Source organism: Mus caroli, chromosome 15 (assembly GCF_900094665.2).
Source record: "Mus caroli chromosome 15, CAROLI_EIJ_v1.1, whole genome shotgun sequence".
Classification (NCBI taxonomy): Eukaryota; Metazoa; Chordata; class Mammalia; order Rodentia; family Muridae; genus Mus; species Mus caroli.
In genome coordinates this window covers 4832492-4853861 of record NC_034584.1, presented here as the reverse complement: position 1 = coordinate 4853861, position 21370 = coordinate 4832492, and the positions used below count along the sequence as shown (strand labels likewise).

The following is a 21370-nucleotide window of genomic DNA, read 5'->3' as shown; positions in this document are numbered from 1 at the left end:
AGAATGTTTGATTGAGCCAGGCGTGGTGGCACATGCCTTTAATCTCAGCACTCTGAAGCAGGCAGATCTCTGAGGTGGTGGCCAACCTAGTCTACAAAGCAAGTTCCAAGAGTGCCAGGGCTACACAGAGAAACTCTGTCTAGAAAAAAACTAAAGTAAGAAAAGAGAAGAATATATTGCTGCACCTAATCTAAGGCACCATATACCACCTTCATTAGTGTGTATATGAAAGCTGTACAGATTATCAGTCACCTTATATGAAGTCACCTTCAAAACTGTATTGACTGTTTTTAAAGTACTTTTTGAGAAGTATAATCAAAGTATTATTCGAACTATTTGGAATATCTGTTTCATCTTTTCAAAAAAAATCTATGCTAAGAAATTATCTTCTATATAATATAGAATTCCAAAAATAAAAACAGGATCTCTCAAATTAGGACATTGTGAGGAAGAATTATTTACCAAAGAAATTATTATTTATTAAAAAAAAAACAGTAACTATGAATATTGAGAAAGACAGTGCCAGAAAGTAGGGTTAACAGCCAGGAAGCTGTTTATTGCCCCTTTACACAAAAGAATTAAAGAAAGAGAATTGTCTAAAGCTCACTCAGTCGGAAAAATCATATTGTATCTAGAGAGAGGCAGTCCTTTGTAGATGAGCATAGTGCAGGAGACCTTGAAGGAAGGAATGGGGGTATGAGTAGCCTGGCATCACTCTCCTCTCTGATCTAGCAGGGCACCCTACTGGCTGAACCCACACAGAAGCCAGAGGGCATGAGATTGTTGATTTAGATCATCCAGGTCAGCCTCCTGCCGCAGAGAGGTGACTGACAAGTGTCCACACTGTATGTGCAGTAGTAAGGACAGGATAGCTACCTGTCTTCCCTTTCTAGGACTCGTCTCATCCCTGCTCTCTTTGGGTGTGGCTTACGTGTGGTTTACAGAACTCTGAAACCAATTAGGGTTCTTTATATATGCAATCAAATTTTTATTTTCAAAGTTTATTAATTTACCGGTCTCAGCTGTTTCTTTAACATACCTGTGTTTGATGGGCTTGATTTTTCAGGTGATGATGATGAAATTCCTCAGGAACTGCTTTTAGGAAAACATCAGCTTAATGAACTTGGGAGTGAATCTGCTAAAATTAAAGCCATGGGTATAATGGACAAGGTATCTCAGCAAAGTAAAACTTTAAATTTGTCTTAATATATGGCATGTGAAATTAATTTATAGTTTTCAGAGTAAATTACAAAGTTAAGCACATATTAAAAATAAAACTCACATCTCAAGAGTCTAAATGAATTTTGTCTTAGAAAAATCTATTAGTAAAAGAAGAGTACAAATTATTCTAACCAAAATTATGTGTGCATTGACAGAAGAATGGATTGTGACTTCACTCTGTCAGATATTTACATTATCCAGTATAGAAATATACTAAACTTTTCTTTGTGGTCACTTTAGTCCTTTGTGGTTGTAAAAGTAACCTTGCTTGGAGGCGCTAATGGAATATGGCAGTGTTTGGTTAATTACTGTTCATATTTATAGCCTCACTGCTGCAGGCTTTGGTCAGTCCTCTCTCCCAGCAGCATCTCATTCTTCTAATGGAATAGCATAGCACCCTGTAAAGTACTGCCTGACTAGTGTGTAGATACCCGTCCCCTCCCCTTCTAACTAGCTCTAGGACAGAACTAGTACTCGGAGTCTTTACCTTTCCTGGTCTTAGTTGCTTACTTATCCTTCCAGGCTGATAACAATTATTGAATGATAATCAATATCTTCACTTTGAAATCGATTCTGAACACCTTAAGGATGTTTACTTACTTTTCAATTTCATAATTTTTAACATGGCCTGTAAAATATTCCTGTGTTTGTTTGTTTTTTAATTTTTAAATCACATTTCTTTATTTGGTTGTTTTGTGTGTGGTCAGGGAAAGTCCATATACTCTATGGCATGAGTGTGGAGAGCAAAGGCAACTTGCAGATATTCTCTCCTTCCATGTGTGGGGCTGGTAATGAGCAATTATGGTCAAACATTACGTTCATTCCAAATAATCAGTGTTCCATAAAGTTGACTTTCAAGCTAGAAATACCATATCGTGAACCAAGAATTTATCTGCTTAAAAATAAACAAATACATTTAAAATTTTAGGGGTTGGGACTGAAGAGATGGCTCAGCAGTTTAGAACACTCACTGCTTTTGCAAAGCCCACATGGCAGGTCAGCTGTTACTCAGCTTCAGGAAATCCAATGCCTTCTTTAGAAGCAAGACACTGATACACTTACTTAATAAAAATAAATTAATCTAAATAGAAAGAATTGACTTCTGGGTTGTATTGATAGTACTACCTATAATTAAAGAGCTATTGATGAATTTTGTATGGAAGACCATGTCAATTTTTTTTTTGAGATACCCGTGCCAGTCTTAGTCATTTACTTTATCCGTTCAGTAAGTACATGCAGCTGATACTTTTTTTTCAGAAGGCAAATTCACTAACCATTGACTAAATTGTTGTTGTTGTTGTTGAAAAGCCTCAGTTTTATTTTTCTAAGATAATCTAAAGCAGTATGGTGAGGAACAGTCTTCTCTAAGCCAGCATAACTAATCTAGCTAGACCCAAGTGTTGGATCTGTTTGGCTTTTCTGGCTAGTGTGTGTGCTACCAGCATGCTAGAAACCTTAAAGAAATACTATTCAGTGAGTATTACTTCACATTCCTAACCGTTTTGGTTTTTCAAGACAAGGTTTGTCTGTATAACCCTGGCCCTTACTGTGTAGACCAGGAGGCTGGCCTTGAACTCATATAGATCTGACTGCCTCTACCTCCTGAGTGCTGGTATTAAAGGTGTGCCCACCCTTCCCAGCCACCTTCCTAACTTTATCACTCAAAATTTCATGCTTGGTATTCAAAATAGTTAGACTTTTTCCACCACCACCACCACCACCCCCATCTTGAATTTTTAAAAACCTGCTGGATAACGTAGGTGCTGTTAAATCTTTCATTTGTATGTTTGTTTTCATGCGCATGTTGAATGTCACTGCCAAAGACCAGAGGGCAGAGCCATCAGAATAAACCCAGTCTTGCCTGGATGTATGGTATGAGTTGAGCTAGGAGCCATGAGCACTCAGTGTTCAGCTATCTGTCTCTTCAAACAATGGTTCCTCCTCTAACTAACTCAGAACTGAGTAGAGTTCTAAAGAGGAAACTTTGTGTTCTACTATTGTTTAAAAGAATGGTAATGTTATATCTTCCATAGCCAAAGAAAAATATTTAGATTGTTTCTTGAGTAATTTGAAACTTTTATCAATGAGTGATAAAACAACTTGTATTTCCTTTTAGCTTTCAACTGACAAAACTGTGAAAGTCCTAAATATATTGGAGAAGAATATTCAGGATGGATCAAAGCTTTCCACTTTGTTAAATCATGTAAGTTTAAGACCTGTGTTAATAATTTTACACCTGGTATTGGTAAGTGTCCTAGTTTTCTTTATGTTGGTTTGATAAAAATACTCTGACCAAAAGCAACTTGGGGGAGAAGAAAGGGTTTATTTCATCTTACACATCAGGGCACAGTTCGTCGCTGACGGAACATAGCAGAAACATAAGGCGGAGACTGTGAAGGAGAACTGCTTCATGACTTGGCTCACAGGCTCTTGCTTAGCTAGCTTTCAGTTAAAACAGAGGACCATCTGCCTGGAGCTATTATGTCCACAGTGGGCCGGGCCCTCCTACATCAACTAAAAGTCAGGACCATCTATCACTGACATGTCTACTCACCAATGCCGTAAGGATGGTTACTTACTTGAGGTTCTCTTCTCAGGCTTCTTGAGGCTGTTTCAAATTGACAGTTCAAGCTAACTAAAGCACGTTTTTAGTGCATAAAGTTTTTCACAAACAACTTTTACTTACTAAGCAAATTCTAAATTTCATTTGAATTTGTTACCGCATATTACTAATTACATTCATTAACATTTCTACTAGAATTTCACTTTTAGTGATGTTAATATGAATTATCTATTAACAATGTTGCCATGGGATTGGGGAGACAGCCCTACAAGCATGATAACCTTAGTGCTGACCCCAGAATCAGCATAAGACCTAGGCAAGCATTGCTGGCTGCCTAGAGTTTCCTCTCTTGGGAAGAGAGGTAGGCAGTCCTAGGAAGCTGGTAAATGAAACTGTCTAGATTTGTCAAGCTCTGGGGTCAGCAAGAGACCTTGCTCCACATAAGCAAAATAGAGAATGATCAAGGAAGACATCAACGTTAGGCTTCCATAAACACAAGCACACATGCTCATGCTTCCCTTCCCATAAGCACACACACATGCAAAAAGGAGTTGCCACAAAGAGAACAGTAAAGACAAATATAAGTTCCTATACACAGTAGTGCATTAAAGTACTACAATATCAACTACAACAATTTAAATTAAACATTTAAATTTTGGTTGTATCAAAATAGATGCAGTTAACTACAGTAGTTAATCAACCAACTAAATTGTTTAGACCTCTCTACCTAGTATTGTAGTAGACTTAACAAACTGAGTGAGTGTATACCCATCTTGGTGTTTGTAACATTTATAACTGCAATCATAGATAACAATAGGCATTTAATAAAAAACATAAAAATCTCTGGACAATTTTGAGCTAAATTTATTTTTAAAAGTCTAGCTGGAGATAGTTGTAATGTGTATATAATACCATCAGTTGGGAGTCTGAAGCAAGAGGATGACAAGTTCCAGGCTACTCTTGGCTGTGTAGGGACAGTCTGTTTTTAAAACAGGCCTGATTACAAAAGTAGTGTATTTACTGCTGAAATTTCTAAAACATAAATATATTCTCATCTAGTGATAAGCACTTATTTAGCACTTTTGGTGTGTATGTACTTCTCATATATATATATACATATATACATATATATACATATATATGTCTATCTTTAATACATGCACTAAACCATCTCATGAGAAAATTGTTATAGAATGTATATGATTTCTGTGTGATCTACATGAAACAAAAATCTATAGAAAAATTATGTTTGTTGTTGATGACTTTTTTTTAAAAGTCAAGAGTCTCATATAATCCAAGTTGGCTCTGGACTCTCCATTCCCAGTTAACCCCTCCTGAGTGGTGGGATTGCAGGCATGCGCAGCTGTTCCTCATTTCATCTGTATTTAGTGGTGTCTTTTTTTAACTAGTCTAAGGAAGGAATTTTATTTTGAGGTTTTGTTTGATAGAAAGTAAGAGAGAATATGTGTGATACAATTGGTTATTGAACTAGAAGCTCTCTGTGATAGAAAACAATCTATCCCCTGAGCTTTAATCAGGCTTTGAATCAAGCTGTGTGGAGAGGGGGAAGAGCAGGAACCCAGCTTAGAGAAGCCTAAGGTGGCAATCAATGGTAAAGAATTCCATAGACACTAAGAAAATTTAATGACTGCCATGGAGAAACAAGTTCTAGGATTGTAATGTAGCTCAGTGGTCGAGAGCATGAATCACACACATGAAGCCCAGAAGTAATCCTGTAATATAAAGTTGATGTTTCTGTTGTAAAAAGAATGTGATAGCTAGAGGCAGGCGGATTTCTGAGTTTGAGGCCAGCCTGATCTACAAAGTGAGTTCCAGGACAGCAAGGGCTGGAGAAACCCTGTCTCAAAAAACAAAAAAAACAAACAAAAAAAGAATTTGATAGGAATATTTACACTCTAGCTCTGAGCCTAAAGCAGTTTATTCTAATTGTAATGTTAACTTGCTAATGTGTAAAAGACTAATGTTGATTGTTAAATTTTCCATTTTAGAAAATATTTGGTCATAAGTACGCTGTATATCTCTATTCTGATGTTTTTTGAGACATGAATCTTGATATATAACCCAGACAGAACTGGAACTTGCTATGTAGCCCAGAGTAGCTTTAAACATATCCTCCTCCAAGGACTAGGATTATAAGCAAGCATGGCCATCCCTAGGTTTTCCTTTTCATTTGCAGATGGAAGAGAAGGAAGTCCTGGAGATTGAAACAAGTTCACACTTCTACCCTAGAACTATCCCACGAGTTCCACATATATCTACTTTTCAAATTGTCTCAAAAATAGTGCTTAAAAATAGATATTTGGCTGGGCATGGTGGCTCTAATATGCCTGTAATCCTAACATTTGTAGACAATTCAAAGCCAGCCTAGACTACATAGCAATTTTCAGGCCTGCCAGAGATGCATAGAGAGACCTTGTAACAAGATAACAAACAAATAAAATCAGATACTAGTAATAATTAAGTCTGTAACATTTTACTACTTTTTAATAAAAGCTCTTCACTTGCTAGTTCTTTGTTCTCGCTTAGTTTAACTATCATGTTTATGCCCAAGTCACAAAGTTAATTTTTTTTTAAGATTTATTTACTTATATGTAAGTTACACTGTAGCTATCTTCAGATACTCCAGGAGATGGCTTCAGATCTTGTTAAGGATGGTTGTGAGCCACCATGTGGCTGCTGGGATTTGGAAGAAACTCAGGACCTTTGGATGAGCAGTCGGTGCTCTTAACCACTGAACCATCTCTCCAGCCCACAAAATTAATTCTTACTCAGTATAGTTGAAGTTAAAATCCTAGATCTGAATGAAACACACCAAAGATAAAGGTAGCTATGATTGTGTCTTTGTCTTTGGAGTATCATCTAGTACTGAGATAGGAAGAAGAGTGAGTAGATTGTGTCTGAAAATGCTGAAGCAATAGCAAAAACAGAATACAGAAGTATTAACAAAAATCTTGCCTTACTAAGTGAGGCTTGGTGTGCATGCGTATAATCTTAGCACTCAGGAGACACAGACTGCTCCAAGTTCAGACCCAGCCTGGAGAGTTCTAGGCCAGCATGGGCTACAAAGTGAGATCTTACCTCAAAAAAAAAAAAAAAAAAAAGAAGATGACGCAAACAAACAAAAAAATTGTTTTAATCTTGGCTAAAGGGATACATTATATGTACTTTATTCCAGATTTTTTAGACTAGTCTAATAAGGCTGTAGATACTAGATTGTTCCTCCAACCAATCAAAATCATATAGCTTTGTTTTATTAATATTGTAAACCTGTATGTGTATTTTATTCCTACTTTATTAACAATGATCTGTTTTATAGAATAATGATACTGAAGAAGAAGAAAGACTGTGGAGAGACCTAATTATGGAAAGAGTTACAAAGTCAGCAGACGCCTGTCTTACAACGATCAACATTATGACATCTCCTAACATGCCAAAAGCTGTATACATTGAAGATGTAATTGAAAGAGTTATACAGTACACTAAATTTCATTTACAGAACACACTCTATCCCCAGTATGACCCTGTTTACAGAGTAGATCCACATGGAGGTTAGTTTACCCTTTTGTACTGGTAGATTTTTTTGGGTTGGGTTGGGTTGGGTTTGTTTGTTTGTTTGTTTCAGCAAACTATCAGAATTATTCATTGTAAATTTTCAGTGCTAAGTGAATCAGAATACAAAGATTTAATTGGCCCAAATTAATAGATTATGTATAACATACATTGGGTTTGATTTTTATATTTAACTGGAATATAAACATCTTTACTAGTTCATTACTTTAACAACTGTAGGTTGAACACCCATTAATCTGAAAATCCAAAATGCTTTGAACTCTGAAAAGTCTTTGAGGAGCTAGAGAAATGTGTCAGCAGTTAAGATTGTTGTCTGTTCTTCTAGAGAATTAAATTTGGTTCCCTGTAACTATACACAACCACCTGTCACCTCAGCTCAGTGGGATCCAGCATGTGGCATAGACACACATACACATATACTTGAAGGGAATCTTTAAACACTATTTAAGGACTAGCATGGTACACAGAAAGCTTTGTACTATGACATTCATGACTTTTAGATTAAAGATATTCAAGTAGCAGAATCTATGCAAGTTTTACAAAATCTGAAAAATTTTGAACAAGAGATACTCAACCAGTATTTATAGTTGAAGTAATTTTTTTCAGTTAGAGAAAATTCCACATTATAATAGTTTTGAGTAACGTTTATCTTCCTTCTAATCGAACTCAAAATAATAGTAATCTGCAAAATGAGTTGATTCAAGATATTATTCTTATCTCCATAGCTTGCATTATGTGATCACTAAAATGGTTGAATGTGTATACAGTTTATTTGATTTCTTACTGTGTAATATAATGCCAGGAAATTTAAAGGAGAACTATAATCTTACTATCCTATTTGAATAAGGGAAAAAAAGAAACTTCAATATAGTAGACACTTATTAAAAGACCACTCCAGTACAGTGCTCCTAAGGAATTATTTCCTCTTTTAATTAACAGTCATCTTTAGTTGCGGCACTACTTTTATGTAGCACCCTGAATTGTTTGTTTTCCCTTAATTTAGAAGATCATAGTAGTAATCTTCATGGAGAATGTTAAAAGTTAATGTTTTTCTTATCTTGAATTCTCTTTTATTTTAGGAGGGTTATTGAGTTCAAAGGCCAAACGGGCTAAATGTTCTACTCATAAGCAGAGAGTAATTGTAATGCTCTATAACAAAGTTTGTGACATTGTTAGCAGTTTATCAGAATTGCTAGAGATACAGCTTCTTACAGACACAACAATTCTTCAGGTAAGGTTTTTTCGAAGCATTTTGTAAATTCTTAGGCACAAGAAATCTTGTGTAATCGTGTTCACTCAGTAGTAATGGCAGCACAGTGTGCCCACTCAGAGTGTGTTATGGTGAAGAAACAGAGATTCCATTATATTTGAAAGGAAGCCCACTGAGCTGGAAGGGCAAGAATAGATCAATTCCAAATTCTAATGTCTATGAAAAATGCGTATTAAGATGTTGGAATAGTTTCATCCATGAAAACAAAATTGTTTTTCTTTTTTAACTTCCAGGATGTTCAGTTTAAAATGTAGAGACTAGAGAAATGGCAGCTCAGAAGCAAGTTATTTAATATGAATGAGGAGGCTATAGAAGAAATATATGCTAATTAGGCTACAGAAAAGAACATGCTCTGTGGGTATTTTGAAGTATGAGTGTTAGACTATAGTAAGGTTCAGTGTCACTGAAGTCATCTGGAGATATACACTAAATAATTAATCTTGAATTTTCAGGTTTCATCAATGGGAATAACACCATTTTTTGTGGAAAATGTCAGTGAACTACAATTGTGTGCCATTAAGTTAGTCACTGCAGTAAGTATAATCAGTTCATAATTTCTGTTACCCACAAATGAAATAAGATTGTCATCACTTGGTCCACATTTCCAAAGATGATGACAGATTCCTGCTTTCCGTTAGATTGTCTCACAATGAGGATTACTTTAGCCCTATTAGATTTCATTAGCTACGGGTTTGGTTTCATTGATTATGGTTTTCTTGAATTTGAAAAACTTTCTTTTTAATGTAACAAACTTTATTGTAAAAAAACCAGAATGATTTAATGTCTTCTAAATCTTGTCATACTTTACTATCCAAAGTATCATGTCTCTCTAAACAAAACTTCAGACTCTCTCACTTTGAAAAATAAATAACAACATTTGAATGTATTTCTTTTTATCATTATTACTCAACATGTTGAAAACATTTTAATTCTAGATAGCATGTATACTGTGGTTTCTCTTCAAATAATAGAAATCCTAATTTCATGATACTATTTTTTTTGTGTTTTCTGCCATAATAAGTTTAACTTGTAATTTTATAATTACTAAACAGGTATTTTCAAGATATGAAAAGCATAGGCAGTTAATATTGGAAGAAATTTTTACTTCACTTGCAAGATTACCAACTAGCAAGAGAAGTTTAAGGAATTTCAGGTAACTATGGTAGAATGTGACTACTATGAAGAACTTTTCATTCCTCTCTGGTTTATCTTGGGACGTCTATACAAAAGAAGTACTCCATAGATAGCTTGGATGTGTGAAATAATATAGCATATTTAGGGAACTTAATGAGATCCATTGGTCCTGAAATAAAAGCATCTGTATCAGCTTGAGCACTGCTAACATTTGGAACAGTTAATGTCTTCGTGTGCAGGGCTTTCCTGTGCTTTCCACGTGCTTACACGCATTCCTAACCCAGTAGCAACCTCGCCTTTCATTTGCAACAACAAAAACATTTCTAAGCACTAGAGATCAAAGTGAACTACAAGAAAAGCATGAGGCATGTGGATGAAAAGACTTCAGACAGTTTTAAATGTGTTTTATGAGCTGTGATAAGAAAGGTGGACTTAATCTTTAGACAATGTTAAGCTGTTCAGTAATATTTTAGAGAGCTGAAAAATGGCTTTCAGAATAATGTAGAGGGGCTTGTGTAATGGCTTAGATGTTAGCAGCATTGGCTACCCTTCCAGAGAAGGGTTCCACATTTGATTCCCACATGGCAGCTCATAAGTGTCGGTAAGTCTGCCTTTAGGGGATATGACACCCTTCTCTGGCTTCTGCAAGGCATCACCCAGGCCCATGAAATGCAGATGCACGTGCACACAAAACACCTATGCATATAAAGGAAAGTCTCTATGGGCACTAGGCGTGCACATGGTACACAGACAAAACACAAATACCAGTACACATAAAAATAAAAATAAATCTTTTTTTAAAGAATAACAAAGAATAGACACAGAATTAAATACTATTTAATCACTAAGCACATTCATAAATGAGTTATTCACTGCTGTAATCAACATTATTGTCTGTTATCATAGGTAATCATCATTATTCCTGATGATTAAATGCATTGGCCTGGTATATAGGGTCTTTTTTTTTTTTTTTTTTTTTGGTTGATTTTATAAAAGTATAATTTTGAACTAAGTGTGCACTGATAAACATCTGTTGAAGTGAAGAAAAGTGTTCAGTATACAAATGAATTCTTACACTTCTATAGTGTATGTAAACTAAAACACTTGGAGATTAAGTTTAATAGAATCTCATCCTCTAGCACGGATAATTAAGAATTGGTAAAGCACAAGATTCTTCAGTGGGTTACTAAGTGTGATGATCTAAGTTCAAACCTTGGAACTCACATGTTGGAAGGAGAGAACTGATTCCCTGAAAGTTCTCTGAATGCCACATTCCACGGTAGCAGCTGCACACATGCACAGTGAATGGATGAATGAATGAATGAATGAATGAATGAATGAAATATATTTATTTTGTTTTAAGTTGACTAGGGCCATGTATGGTAGTGCATCCCAGCATCTGGGAGGCAGAGCAGGGAGGATTGCTACAATTTAATGGCTAGTAAGTTGTACATAGCAAGTTCTACACTAGCCTTTACTCTAAAGCAAGACATTGTCATTGTATAAATACACATCCATGTAGGTGGTTTTCATCCCAAATCACGGCCCTACTCATTAGAGGCGGACCAAAATAATGGGTATTTGGAAAACCTCAGACTTTAGTTGTTATAATTTATTCAATAATTCATTAAAGTTTTATCTGCAGTGCATAAAAATATAAAATTTTTACATTAAATACTGTAGTTTTTCCTCTTATGAATAGGCATTATTTGGTGTTTTTTCAAACCGGTTTTAAAAATATACTTGAGGCTGGAGAGATGGCTCAGTGATTAAGAGTACTGGCTGCTCTTCCAGAAGACCTGGGTTCAATTCCCAGCACCCATGTTGCAGTTCACGACTATTACTCCAGTTCCAGGGAATCTGATGCCCCACACTTGACATGCATGCAGGCAAAACACAAATGTATATAAAAATAAATAAAAGTTATGCTTATTAACTCTGTCAGAGTACTAAATAAATGGTAAAGAAAGCATATTGGAAATTTCAGGTGGTAATGGATGATATATGTGATTGTTTTTATCCTCTGTGACTTGACTTGTTCCTCTTCATTAAAGGTTAAATAGTAGTGATGTGGACGGAGAGCCTATGTATATTCAGATGGTTACAGCTCTAGTTTTACAGCTTATTCAGTGCGTAGTTCACTTACCGTCATCAGAGAAGGATCCTAACTCAGAAGAAGACTCAAACAAAAAAGTAAGGAAATATTTAGCTTTTATAACTGTACTTTAATGATTATAAACATCTTTATTTTCTGCAATTCTAAAACTGAAATTCCTAATTAGGGATTTATGACTGGGGTTTAGGTTTCTTGTAGAGCATGGCACAGAAAATGAGTTGTGGTTCTGACTCTCTTCTGTACACTATGAAACACACAAGTCATCACAACACTCAAACTGGCGCGTTAGGGCAGCTGTCAGCCTCAACTGAGAAATGGATGTCAGAGGAAGGATTAGAGCTAGGGGTACCTGTATGCACGCTCGTAATTCCTATGGAATTGACATGGGAAGGGACTTTGTTCTCTGAGGAGGAACCACAGCTAAGGTTGCTTTTGGTTTTACACATTCTGTCAATACTTATTTTTGGATCCTATAGGGCGTTTTATTTCTTTTGTTTTGTTTTGTTTTTCTGTAACCCCCAACCAGGTAATTCAAAATCCACCTACCTCTAATCCCTCCATTAATTAGATGTAGCCATTTTTATTAAACCAACAATTTTAAATTAAGGGAAAAGTTTGCACAGCTAAAGCTGGTAAATGTGAGAATTCACTCCTAGGCAGCTAGACCTTCCGGCATAATGTGTGCAGCAACAAACCAAACATCAAAAGCTAATTTTTACTCAACATTTTTTTGTCAGATTCTTTTTGTCTTGAGTTTGACACATAACAATTCCATTATAAGTTAAAGCTAAGAGTTTCTTTAACATTGTTCTGGGATACACACCTTTACTTTACTGGAGGCCACCCACATTTCCATCTCAGTGACAGTTCTCTTGCATGTTACTATAAAAGTCTGCCATGCTCTTTTTGTATTTATCACAATTTCTTCAGCTGTGGCTCTCTTAATCTTTAAATTTCTACTGAAAGTTTCACATTTCTGTTTATACTATATTGGTTTCATAAACTTTGAAGTTAGAATATTCTTTGGTAGTTGAATTACATATATCTCTTTTAGCTAGGATATTGACTAATATTCTAACACTAAACTATATATCTATAATTCAAAAAAAATAGTTTTTGTACTTTGACTCCATTGCTTCTTGTTCTGATATGAATCATGATTTAAAAAAACTACTGGTAGTATTTAATTACATTTCTCATTTTTAATAAACTTAAATGAACTCTACCATTATTTATAAGTATTTGTAATGTTTTAACATGTGTTTAATACACCATCTGTGGCTTCTCCCATTTTGTATAAAAGAATATCTTAAATACTTGAATGTTTTACCTCTATTTGATAATTCATGGCAGTAGCTGCTGGCCTCAGTTCTCCATTATTTCTTTTATCTTTATGTCTTAGTTAGGGTTTCACTGCTGTGAGCAGTCACCGAGACCAAGGCAAGTCTTATAACGGACAACATTTCATTGGGCTGGCTAACAGGTTCAGTTTCAGTCCATTATTGTGAAGGTAGGAGCATGGCAGCATCTAGTCAGGCATTCGTGGTGAGGAGGAGCTGAGACTTCTCCATCTTCATCTGAAGGCTGCTAGCAGAATACTGGCTTCCAGGCAGCTAGGATGAGGGTCTTATGGGCCACACCCACAGTGACATACCGTCTAATAGTGCCACTCCTTGGGCAGAGCATATACAAATCATCACTCTTTACAAACTTTTTTTTTCTCATTCTAGGTTGATCAGGATGTTGTCATTACAAACTCTTATGAAACAGCTATGAGAACAGCCCAAAACTTTCTCTCCATCTTTCTTAAAAAGTGAGTAAGATCAACAGTGTGCTTTTATTTTCCACAGTGTGAAGTGGTCTCTGTAGAAGAAGATTAATCAAGTTTTCTGCCGTACCAGAACCTCAAATACACCTGACCTTTAAAATGAGGAAAAGATTTAAAAAAAAAAAAAAAAAACAAGTGAATTTGCTTCTCTTAAACCCCCCACATTTAAGTATTTCATTGTTGTACTTCTAGAATTTTTGTCTACAAAATTTTGAGTCATTCTGCTTGTAAAGCAAAGTTTATGTCAGGAGTTCAAGGCTCATGAGAATTAATGAGACTTGTCTACAGATTACCAGTTAGGCATTGTTATAGCTTCCAGAGGGTAATGACACTATCCGTTAATATTCTTTACAGTTCATGGAAAATGAAATTGCAGAAATAGATTTTTTTTTTTAGACTTCATTTAATTTAACGTACGCTTATATATCTTGTTACTAAACATAGGAGCAGGGGAATCTACTTAACAAAATTCACACATTATGAAAATGAACATCTTTTTCATTGTTTTTCTTTGACTAGATGTGGTAGTAAACAAGGTGAAGAAGATTACAGACCACTTTTTGAAAATTTTGTTCAAGACCTTCTTTCAACAGTCAATAAGCCTGAGTGGCCAGCTGCTGAACTACTCCTTAGTTTGTTAGGGAGACTGTTGGTAAGAGTATAGCATTTAAAGATTATTAATTACTAGAAGACAACATAATGAGGATGTACTCTGATTCACAGATGATGAATTCTTTAAGAATGTGTAAGAACATGAACATTGCATCTATTTTTGCATGTGTATAACTGTACATTATATCGTCAATACCTGTAGAAAGCAAAAATGTGAATTTTAGCACTTTGATTTCATTACATATAATAGCATTGCTTTTTAAGACAGTTTTATGGGATGGGGGCTTGTATTTGTTACATTGTTGGTTTAAAACATCTCAACTATGAGTCCTGAGTTATTGCAGTTACCCAGTTGAAAGCATAAAACTGACTAGTAAGAACATTCTTTCAGTTTTAGATTATTTTTAAAATCATGGCACTTTTAAGTTCTCATAGTACAATATAAGTAATGGAAAGAAATACTGTTATTTCTCTTAATTTTAAAGTATATTTGGAGTGATATAAATTGTTTCAAAATTTTAGTAACCTAACTTTTTATAAACTAGAAAAAGTAATAGTTCTATCCTGAAACTATGAGGATGATAGGATTTTAGTCCTTAATCAGTAGTGTCCCATCTGCTGTTTAGGTCCATCAGTTCAGTAATAAGTCAACAGAAATGGCTTTAAGAGTGGCGTCTCTTGATTACCTTGGGACTGTTGCTGCGAGACTGAGGAAAGATGCTGTCACCAGCAAAATGGACCAAGGGTCTATAGAACGAATTTTAAAACAGGTATTGAAATATAGGATTTAAGTTAATATATAAATAGTTGCTTGTTTGTTTGCATTTGGTGTGGGAAAAAGAGACGGGGTCTAATTTAGTCCAGGTTGGGTTCATAATGTCCCATAACATATGCATGGTTTTTCTTTCTAGACTAATTTTAATTATGTACAGGCATCATGTCCCATTATCTCCATCCCCCACCACACACACACACACACACACACACACACACACACTTCTCTAGCGCTAAAATTTTCAAACGTGATTGCCTACAAAAGCAGCACCAACACTGACAGTCCTCAAGAAATTGTCCTAAAGATCAATTTTAGGTCCTTCTCTGGATCTGCTGAGTCCAGAAGCTTAGGAGCGTGTCATAGAATTATAATTAATGCTAAATTTTGAGTGCTGCTTAGTATATATTTGTACATATAAGAATTGACACATAAATATTTATAATACACTATCAAAAGCAAGAACTTACCATTACTATATTACCAGTGAATATAATACTTAGATTTTTTGGAGATTTTTTTATTTAATTTATTTGTGTGAGTAAGTGTGTGTGTGCATGTATATGCAGGTGAGCAGAAAGGTCTATTGGATCTCCTTGGAGCTGGAGTTACAGGCATTTGTGAGCCACTGAATATGGGTTCTGGGATCCAAACTCCAGTCCTCTAATAGAGCAATAAGCACTTTTAACCCCTGAGCTATCTCTGCAACTCATTATTTTAGTGGTCAAATCATCCTTGTATTTGACTAGTGCCGTACCTTTTGAGCTAGCTTTTGTGTCTTTGACATGTTCCCTATGTTTTATTTTGGGTGTTAGTGAGTGGCATAGGAGAGTAGGTGTATGTTTTGTTGTGTTCGTGATGTGCCCACTCATGTGTGTGCACATGGATGTGGGGTGCGTGTGTGCATGAGCACGTGGGTGCCAGAGGTCAGGTCAGGGGTTTTTCTGCAGTCATTCTCTACCTTACTATCAGTTATTAGTTAAAGGACTAGGACTCCTTGAAAAAATAAATGATCCCACAGATGAGAGGCTGAAAGTAAGTTAGTAAAGTTTATGTATAATTTGAAATCAAGTCTTCAAAGAACAGTTGGAACAGTGCTGGGGAGATAGCTCAATTAAAGTACCACACAAGTGTGGGGACCCAAATTCAGATCCACAGAATCCACATTAAGCAAACTCAATTATATTCCCAGAGCCCACAAATACACTCTTCCTTCCCCTTAATTTTTATTTCTATATAGTAATTATAAAGCCACCTGAAATATATAGTGCATATCAGTATAGCTGTTAATATTTTTCATTTACTAGATTAAAATTTTGGTGTATATTCGTAAGGTATAAAATATACAATGAGTTGAGAATGGTGCTTGGATATGTGAGTCCTGCCTCTAGGGGAAAAAGTCGTGTTTTGGTTTGATTTTTTTTTTTGTCAAATGTAAATTCTGTACCAGGGCCAGGAAAGGACATTTTGGGATAATATTTACATCAACCACTTAATAAACTTTTTTTAAGATAGAATATAGTTCATAAAGCCAAGCTCAAGTAGCAGTTTGTTTTTCAGAAGTCATACTTTTTAATTCTTACAATAACTATATTTGAGTGTTTCTCATTTTTCCCCATCAGATATGTATTTACATCTACACAACCTATTAAAGCATACCAGTGGGTTAGTGTTTATGTACCTGTAATTCCACCTTTTGGAAGACTAGGGCAGAAGCTCACAAATTGGAAGCCAGACATGCTGGAACACTGGTTCAGGAATGGGTGGGGAATCCGTAATAAACAAGCGAGCCACTGATAACTTGATGGTTGCTGTTATTGTAATTTAGGTTTCCGGAGGTGAAGATGAAATCCAACAATTGCAAAAGGCATTGCTTGATTATTTGGATGAGAACACTGAAACTGACCCTTCGCTAGTGGTGAGATATGTGTTGCCTTTAATTTAAATTGTGCTCTAAAAGTAAATTGGGGTAGAGAAAGAGGAAATAAGATATTTGGAAATGTTTTTATAGACTTTTGTCTTGGTTTGCTTTTGGATTGAGACAGGGTTTCTCTGTGTAACAACCGTGACTGTCCTGCAACTCACTTTGTAGACCAGGCTGGCCTTGAACTCAGAGTTCTACCTGCCTCTGCCTCTGCCTCCTCAATACTGGGATTAAAGGCGTGTACCACCACCACTTGGTTTACAGATTATCTCTAAATCTAGACTAATCCTAAAAATGAGTATAGGTCACTCAGTGTTGAAGATGTCCCATTAGCACGTACAAAGATATATGTGTGTATACACTTCTTTGAAAATTAAGTAACATTTCCAGAATATAACAGGCCCTGTATACAATTTGTACATTTTGTAGGCCTGGTGTAAAGTTCATAAACAACACTGCACATAAACGCGTGGGGTGTTTTCAATTTATCTTTTAACTGGTCCGATAAAAAGAGCTGCAGTAGCCTCTGTATTGTTTTAGCTACCTAAGACAGATTTCTAACCTATAGTCTTAGAATAGATACACAGAAGTGCTTCTGTGCTGGCCGGTTTTATTGTATTTAATTTGTGTATTTCTTACACAGATAAGAGTTGAAAACAGTTGGTGGTATTTTATCTTCACTACTTTATGCATTTATCCTAAACTTTCCCAGTAGTCTTACTACCAAGTCTTACTGAGTCATGTGAATGTCTACCTCATGTAGTTGATAGTACTAGTCTGTCTATATGTAATAATCATTTTTATTAAGTTAGTTTTTTACATTAACAACTTTATAATTAAATGTAAAAAAAGAAAATTCTATATTACAGGATATTTCAGAATTTTATCAGTCTTTTAAATCTGCTTCTTTCTGATAGAGGTTATTTTAAAGAAAACTACAGTACTATTCCTGACTAATTAGAAATATTATTAATTGCATCAACTCAGATTTATCTACTGTGTTTGCAGTTTTCCCGTAAATTCTATATAGCGCAGTGGTTCCGTGACACAACTCTGGAGACAGAAAAGGCAATGAAGTCACAGAAAGATGAGGAGTCGTCTGACGCAGCACACCATGCAAAAGAACTGGAGACAACCGGGCAGATCATGCACCGCGCCGAGAACCGGAAGAAGTTTCTTCGAAGCATTATCAAAACCACACCTTCTCAGTTCAGCACATTAAAGTAAGATGCGGGGAAATGGGCTAGAGATATGTGAAGTGTAGAGAGCTATTTAAAAGAACATATCAAGTCACACACGGTGCTTTCTGTTGTAGGATGAACTCTGATACTGTGGACTATGATGATGCGTGCTTGATTGTTCGATATTTGGCCTCTATGAGGCCGTTTGCCCAGAGCTTTGATATTTATTTGACACAGGTAAATTGATTGATCTGATTATTTTTTTCTTCTGGTTACTTTTGGAGATGGTGGACAGTGTGTGATCTTTGTTGAGGGTAGTGTTGATGGATTGTGGCAGCAGCATTTGTCTCTGTTCCTTGTTTTTCATTAGCTAGGCCTGCCCTCTACATATTGATCTTGTACAAACAAATGGACATGTGTTTGTATGGCCCTATAAAAGTAAATTTTCATTTATCGAATCATAGCAAATAATACTACCTTTGATAAAAGTTACATATAAGATTTTAGTGAAGCTCAGTGTTATTAAATATATAAACTAAACGTATATGTATGTTTAACTGAGAATACTGAAGTAAAGGAAAATACTGAAAATATAGAATACTTTTGTATGTATACTGGTCTAACTCAAGATTTTGGACCAGTAAGATGATAGCTTACACATACATACGAACACACACACACACACACACAAAACATATATTTTCATGCTGTATTGTGTTAAGGATTTTAAAATTTATGAGAATGTTAATGTTTGCCTGGCAGATACTACGAGTTCTTGGTGAAAATGCAATTGCTGTTCGAACAAAAGCCATGAAGTGTTTGTCTGAGGTTGTTGCTGTAGACCCCAGTATTCTAGCAAGGGTAAGAGCGAAAGTGCTTTGTTTTACTTTTCTTCTCAAATTTGAAGGTCCTCTCTGCTGCTGTAAGTGACATTTTGTTTCTCTCCCTCTTCTTTAGCTTGACATGCAGCGCGGAGTTCATGGGCGATTAATGGATAACTCCACTAGTGTTCGAGAGGCAGCAGTGGAGTTGCTAGGTCGCTTTGTCCTGTGCCGCCCTCAGCTTGCTGAGCAGTATTATGACATGCTGATTGAAAGAATATTGGTATTTGTCTTCTAGCTTATAGTAACCTATGAATACATACCTTACCTTAAACATCACACCTCATTTTAACTTTAGTATAAAATTTATAACTTAATCTAAAAAGAATAAATGTGAATCACATTTTTTCTATTGCTTAATCTGAACCGTATCACCATTCTAAAGAAGGTTATGCTTTGAAGAGGCAAGTATTTTAAAGCCCATTGTTGGTAAAACTTAGACCCATTTTTCAGTTATCCTTAGGCCGGTTTATAATCACTAATTAGTAGTAATCATGTATGATAATTAACTGTTTTTTGGATAGGACTCTGGAGTAATTATATTGTCTTTGCAGTGTGTGTGTGTCTGTCTGTCTACGTACAAATTACTTCCATGGCAGGCAAACCACCCACTTCAAGCATATTGATTTCTTATAGAGCTATACATTGATGCATTAGCACACAGTGTTATACATTGCTGCAATGACAAGGTTTTGACATTACCATTAGTATAGTACAAAAATAGTTAATTCAAAACATTTTACTTGGTTTAGCTTAAACACTTTGTTTGCTACGTCATAGATGGTATTCTGAAATTTTATCACCTTAGTTAAATCCAGCAAATTTATTCTCTGGTCTTGTGTTCATTACTAAGTATAGATAGATGTTATGTCATATTATTTAAATATATAAAAAATAATTTTCAGTTAGCAAATAGGGACTGTAATGATTATGAGAAATCTTTAGTTTTATTTTGTCAAATTTCTTTCACACACCTAAAACATCTGAAATTTTCTAACATTTGAAAATACATTTTGTTCTTAGGATACTGGTATCAGTGTCAGGAAAAGAGTAATAAAGATTTTAAGAGACATCTGTATTGAACAACCAACATTTCCAAAAATTACAGAAATGTGTGTAAAAATGATTCGTAGAGTCAATGATGAAGAGGGCATTAAGGTAAGATGAAAATCTGATCATATGAAATTTCTTTTTTATTAATGTTACAATTTTTAGGTGCATATTGAATCTAATTTTTTATTTTGTTTCTAGACTTTATATTATTAAAATGTGATCTTTTCCAACCTATTCAACCATTACAGTATTTATTTAACTATAATGACTGTATTCTATCCAAAATTATTACTAGATTGAAATTGCAGTGATTTTCAAATAGTATGTTAATGATTTTCAGTTACAGACTTGCCAATAGCCTGTAAGGCCTTTTCTTCATTGAAGTTCCCTTCTCTCAGACGACTTTAGCTAGTGTCTGGTTGACATAAAACGATCCTGTATAATTGACCCCTTGTCAGCTTGACACACAAAAGCTGGAAAGTCACAACCTTTCTTTTCTTGTTTGTCCTCAAGATCTAACATTAATATGAACACCGTAATTCGAAACATTTTACAAACTTAAAAAGTCCCACAGTCTTACAAATTCAAACACTTTCAAGTCTCTTAAAGTAGAAACTCTCCCAAGTGTGGACTACTATAAAATCAAAATTAAGTTAAAACACTTCTATTTCATGAGGGAAAAAAATGAGGGCACAGATAAATGCAAAACCAAATTCCAACAGTGTAAGTCACTCAATGTCCAATATCTAGGACTCACTAATGTCTTCCAGGCTCCTCCAAAAGGCCTGGGTCACTTCTCAGGTTCCACAGTCTGGGAAACACACAGCTTGTCCTCTGAACTCAGGCTGGATCCACTCCACACACAGCTGCTGCTGTTTCTGACAGTCTTCCTGTGGTATTGACATCTTCAAAATGCTGGCATCTCCCATTGCCACTGTGCTCGCTTTCACCAATAGGCTCTCTTCATGATGCAAAGCCTCATCTTTTCTGCATGACCCCTTCAGTTCAGTCCTGGGGCTTCCACTGCCACTCTAGCTGCACCTTCACAAGTAGCCTCCCCTGACTTCTTAATAGTGCCAAACCTCAGCTGAGTGCACTCCAAAACAAGTACCACTTGGGAGGCATGACCAAGTTTGGGTCCCAGCACAAGGTACTATCTTGGCTACATCTGAATACAGCTTCTTTTTTTTTTTTTTTTTTTAATATTTTTTATTACGTATTTTC

The 21370-nt window shown here is 35.5% G+C and overlaps 1 protein-coding gene across 3 annotated transcripts in view; it reads left to right on the top strand.

Moving 5' to 3' along the window:
* The window catches only part of Nipbl (NIPBL cohesin loading factor), a 181477-nt gene that overhangs the window by 129784 nt on the left and 30323 nt on the right, over positions 1-21370 (top strand). For all 3 annotated transcript variants that reach the window (XM_021183780.2, XM_021183779.2, XM_029469689.1), the window contains 16 exons: positions 1067-1170; positions 3338-3424; positions 7122-7353; positions 8455-8606; positions 9098-9178; positions 9698-9798; positions 11834-11972; positions 13626-13708; positions 14243-14375; positions 14962-15105; positions 16936-17025; positions 18040-18254; positions 18347-18449; positions 18975-19073; positions 19170-19316; positions 20117-20251. In XM_021183780.2, the coding sequence (XP_021039439.1) occupies positions 1067-1170; positions 3338-3424; positions 7122-7353; positions 8455-8606; positions 9098-9178; positions 9698-9798; positions 11834-11972; positions 13626-13708; positions 14243-14375; positions 14962-15105; positions 16936-17025; positions 18040-18254; positions 18347-18449; positions 18975-19073; positions 19170-19316; positions 20117-20251 (2045 nt within the window). The remainder of the gene's footprint in view (positions 1-1066; positions 1171-3337; positions 3425-7121; positions 7354-8454; positions 8607-9097; positions 9179-9697; positions 9799-11833; positions 11973-13625; positions 13709-14242; positions 14376-14961; positions 15106-16935; positions 17026-18039; positions 18255-18346; positions 18450-18974; positions 19074-19169; positions 19317-20116; positions 20252-21370) is intronic.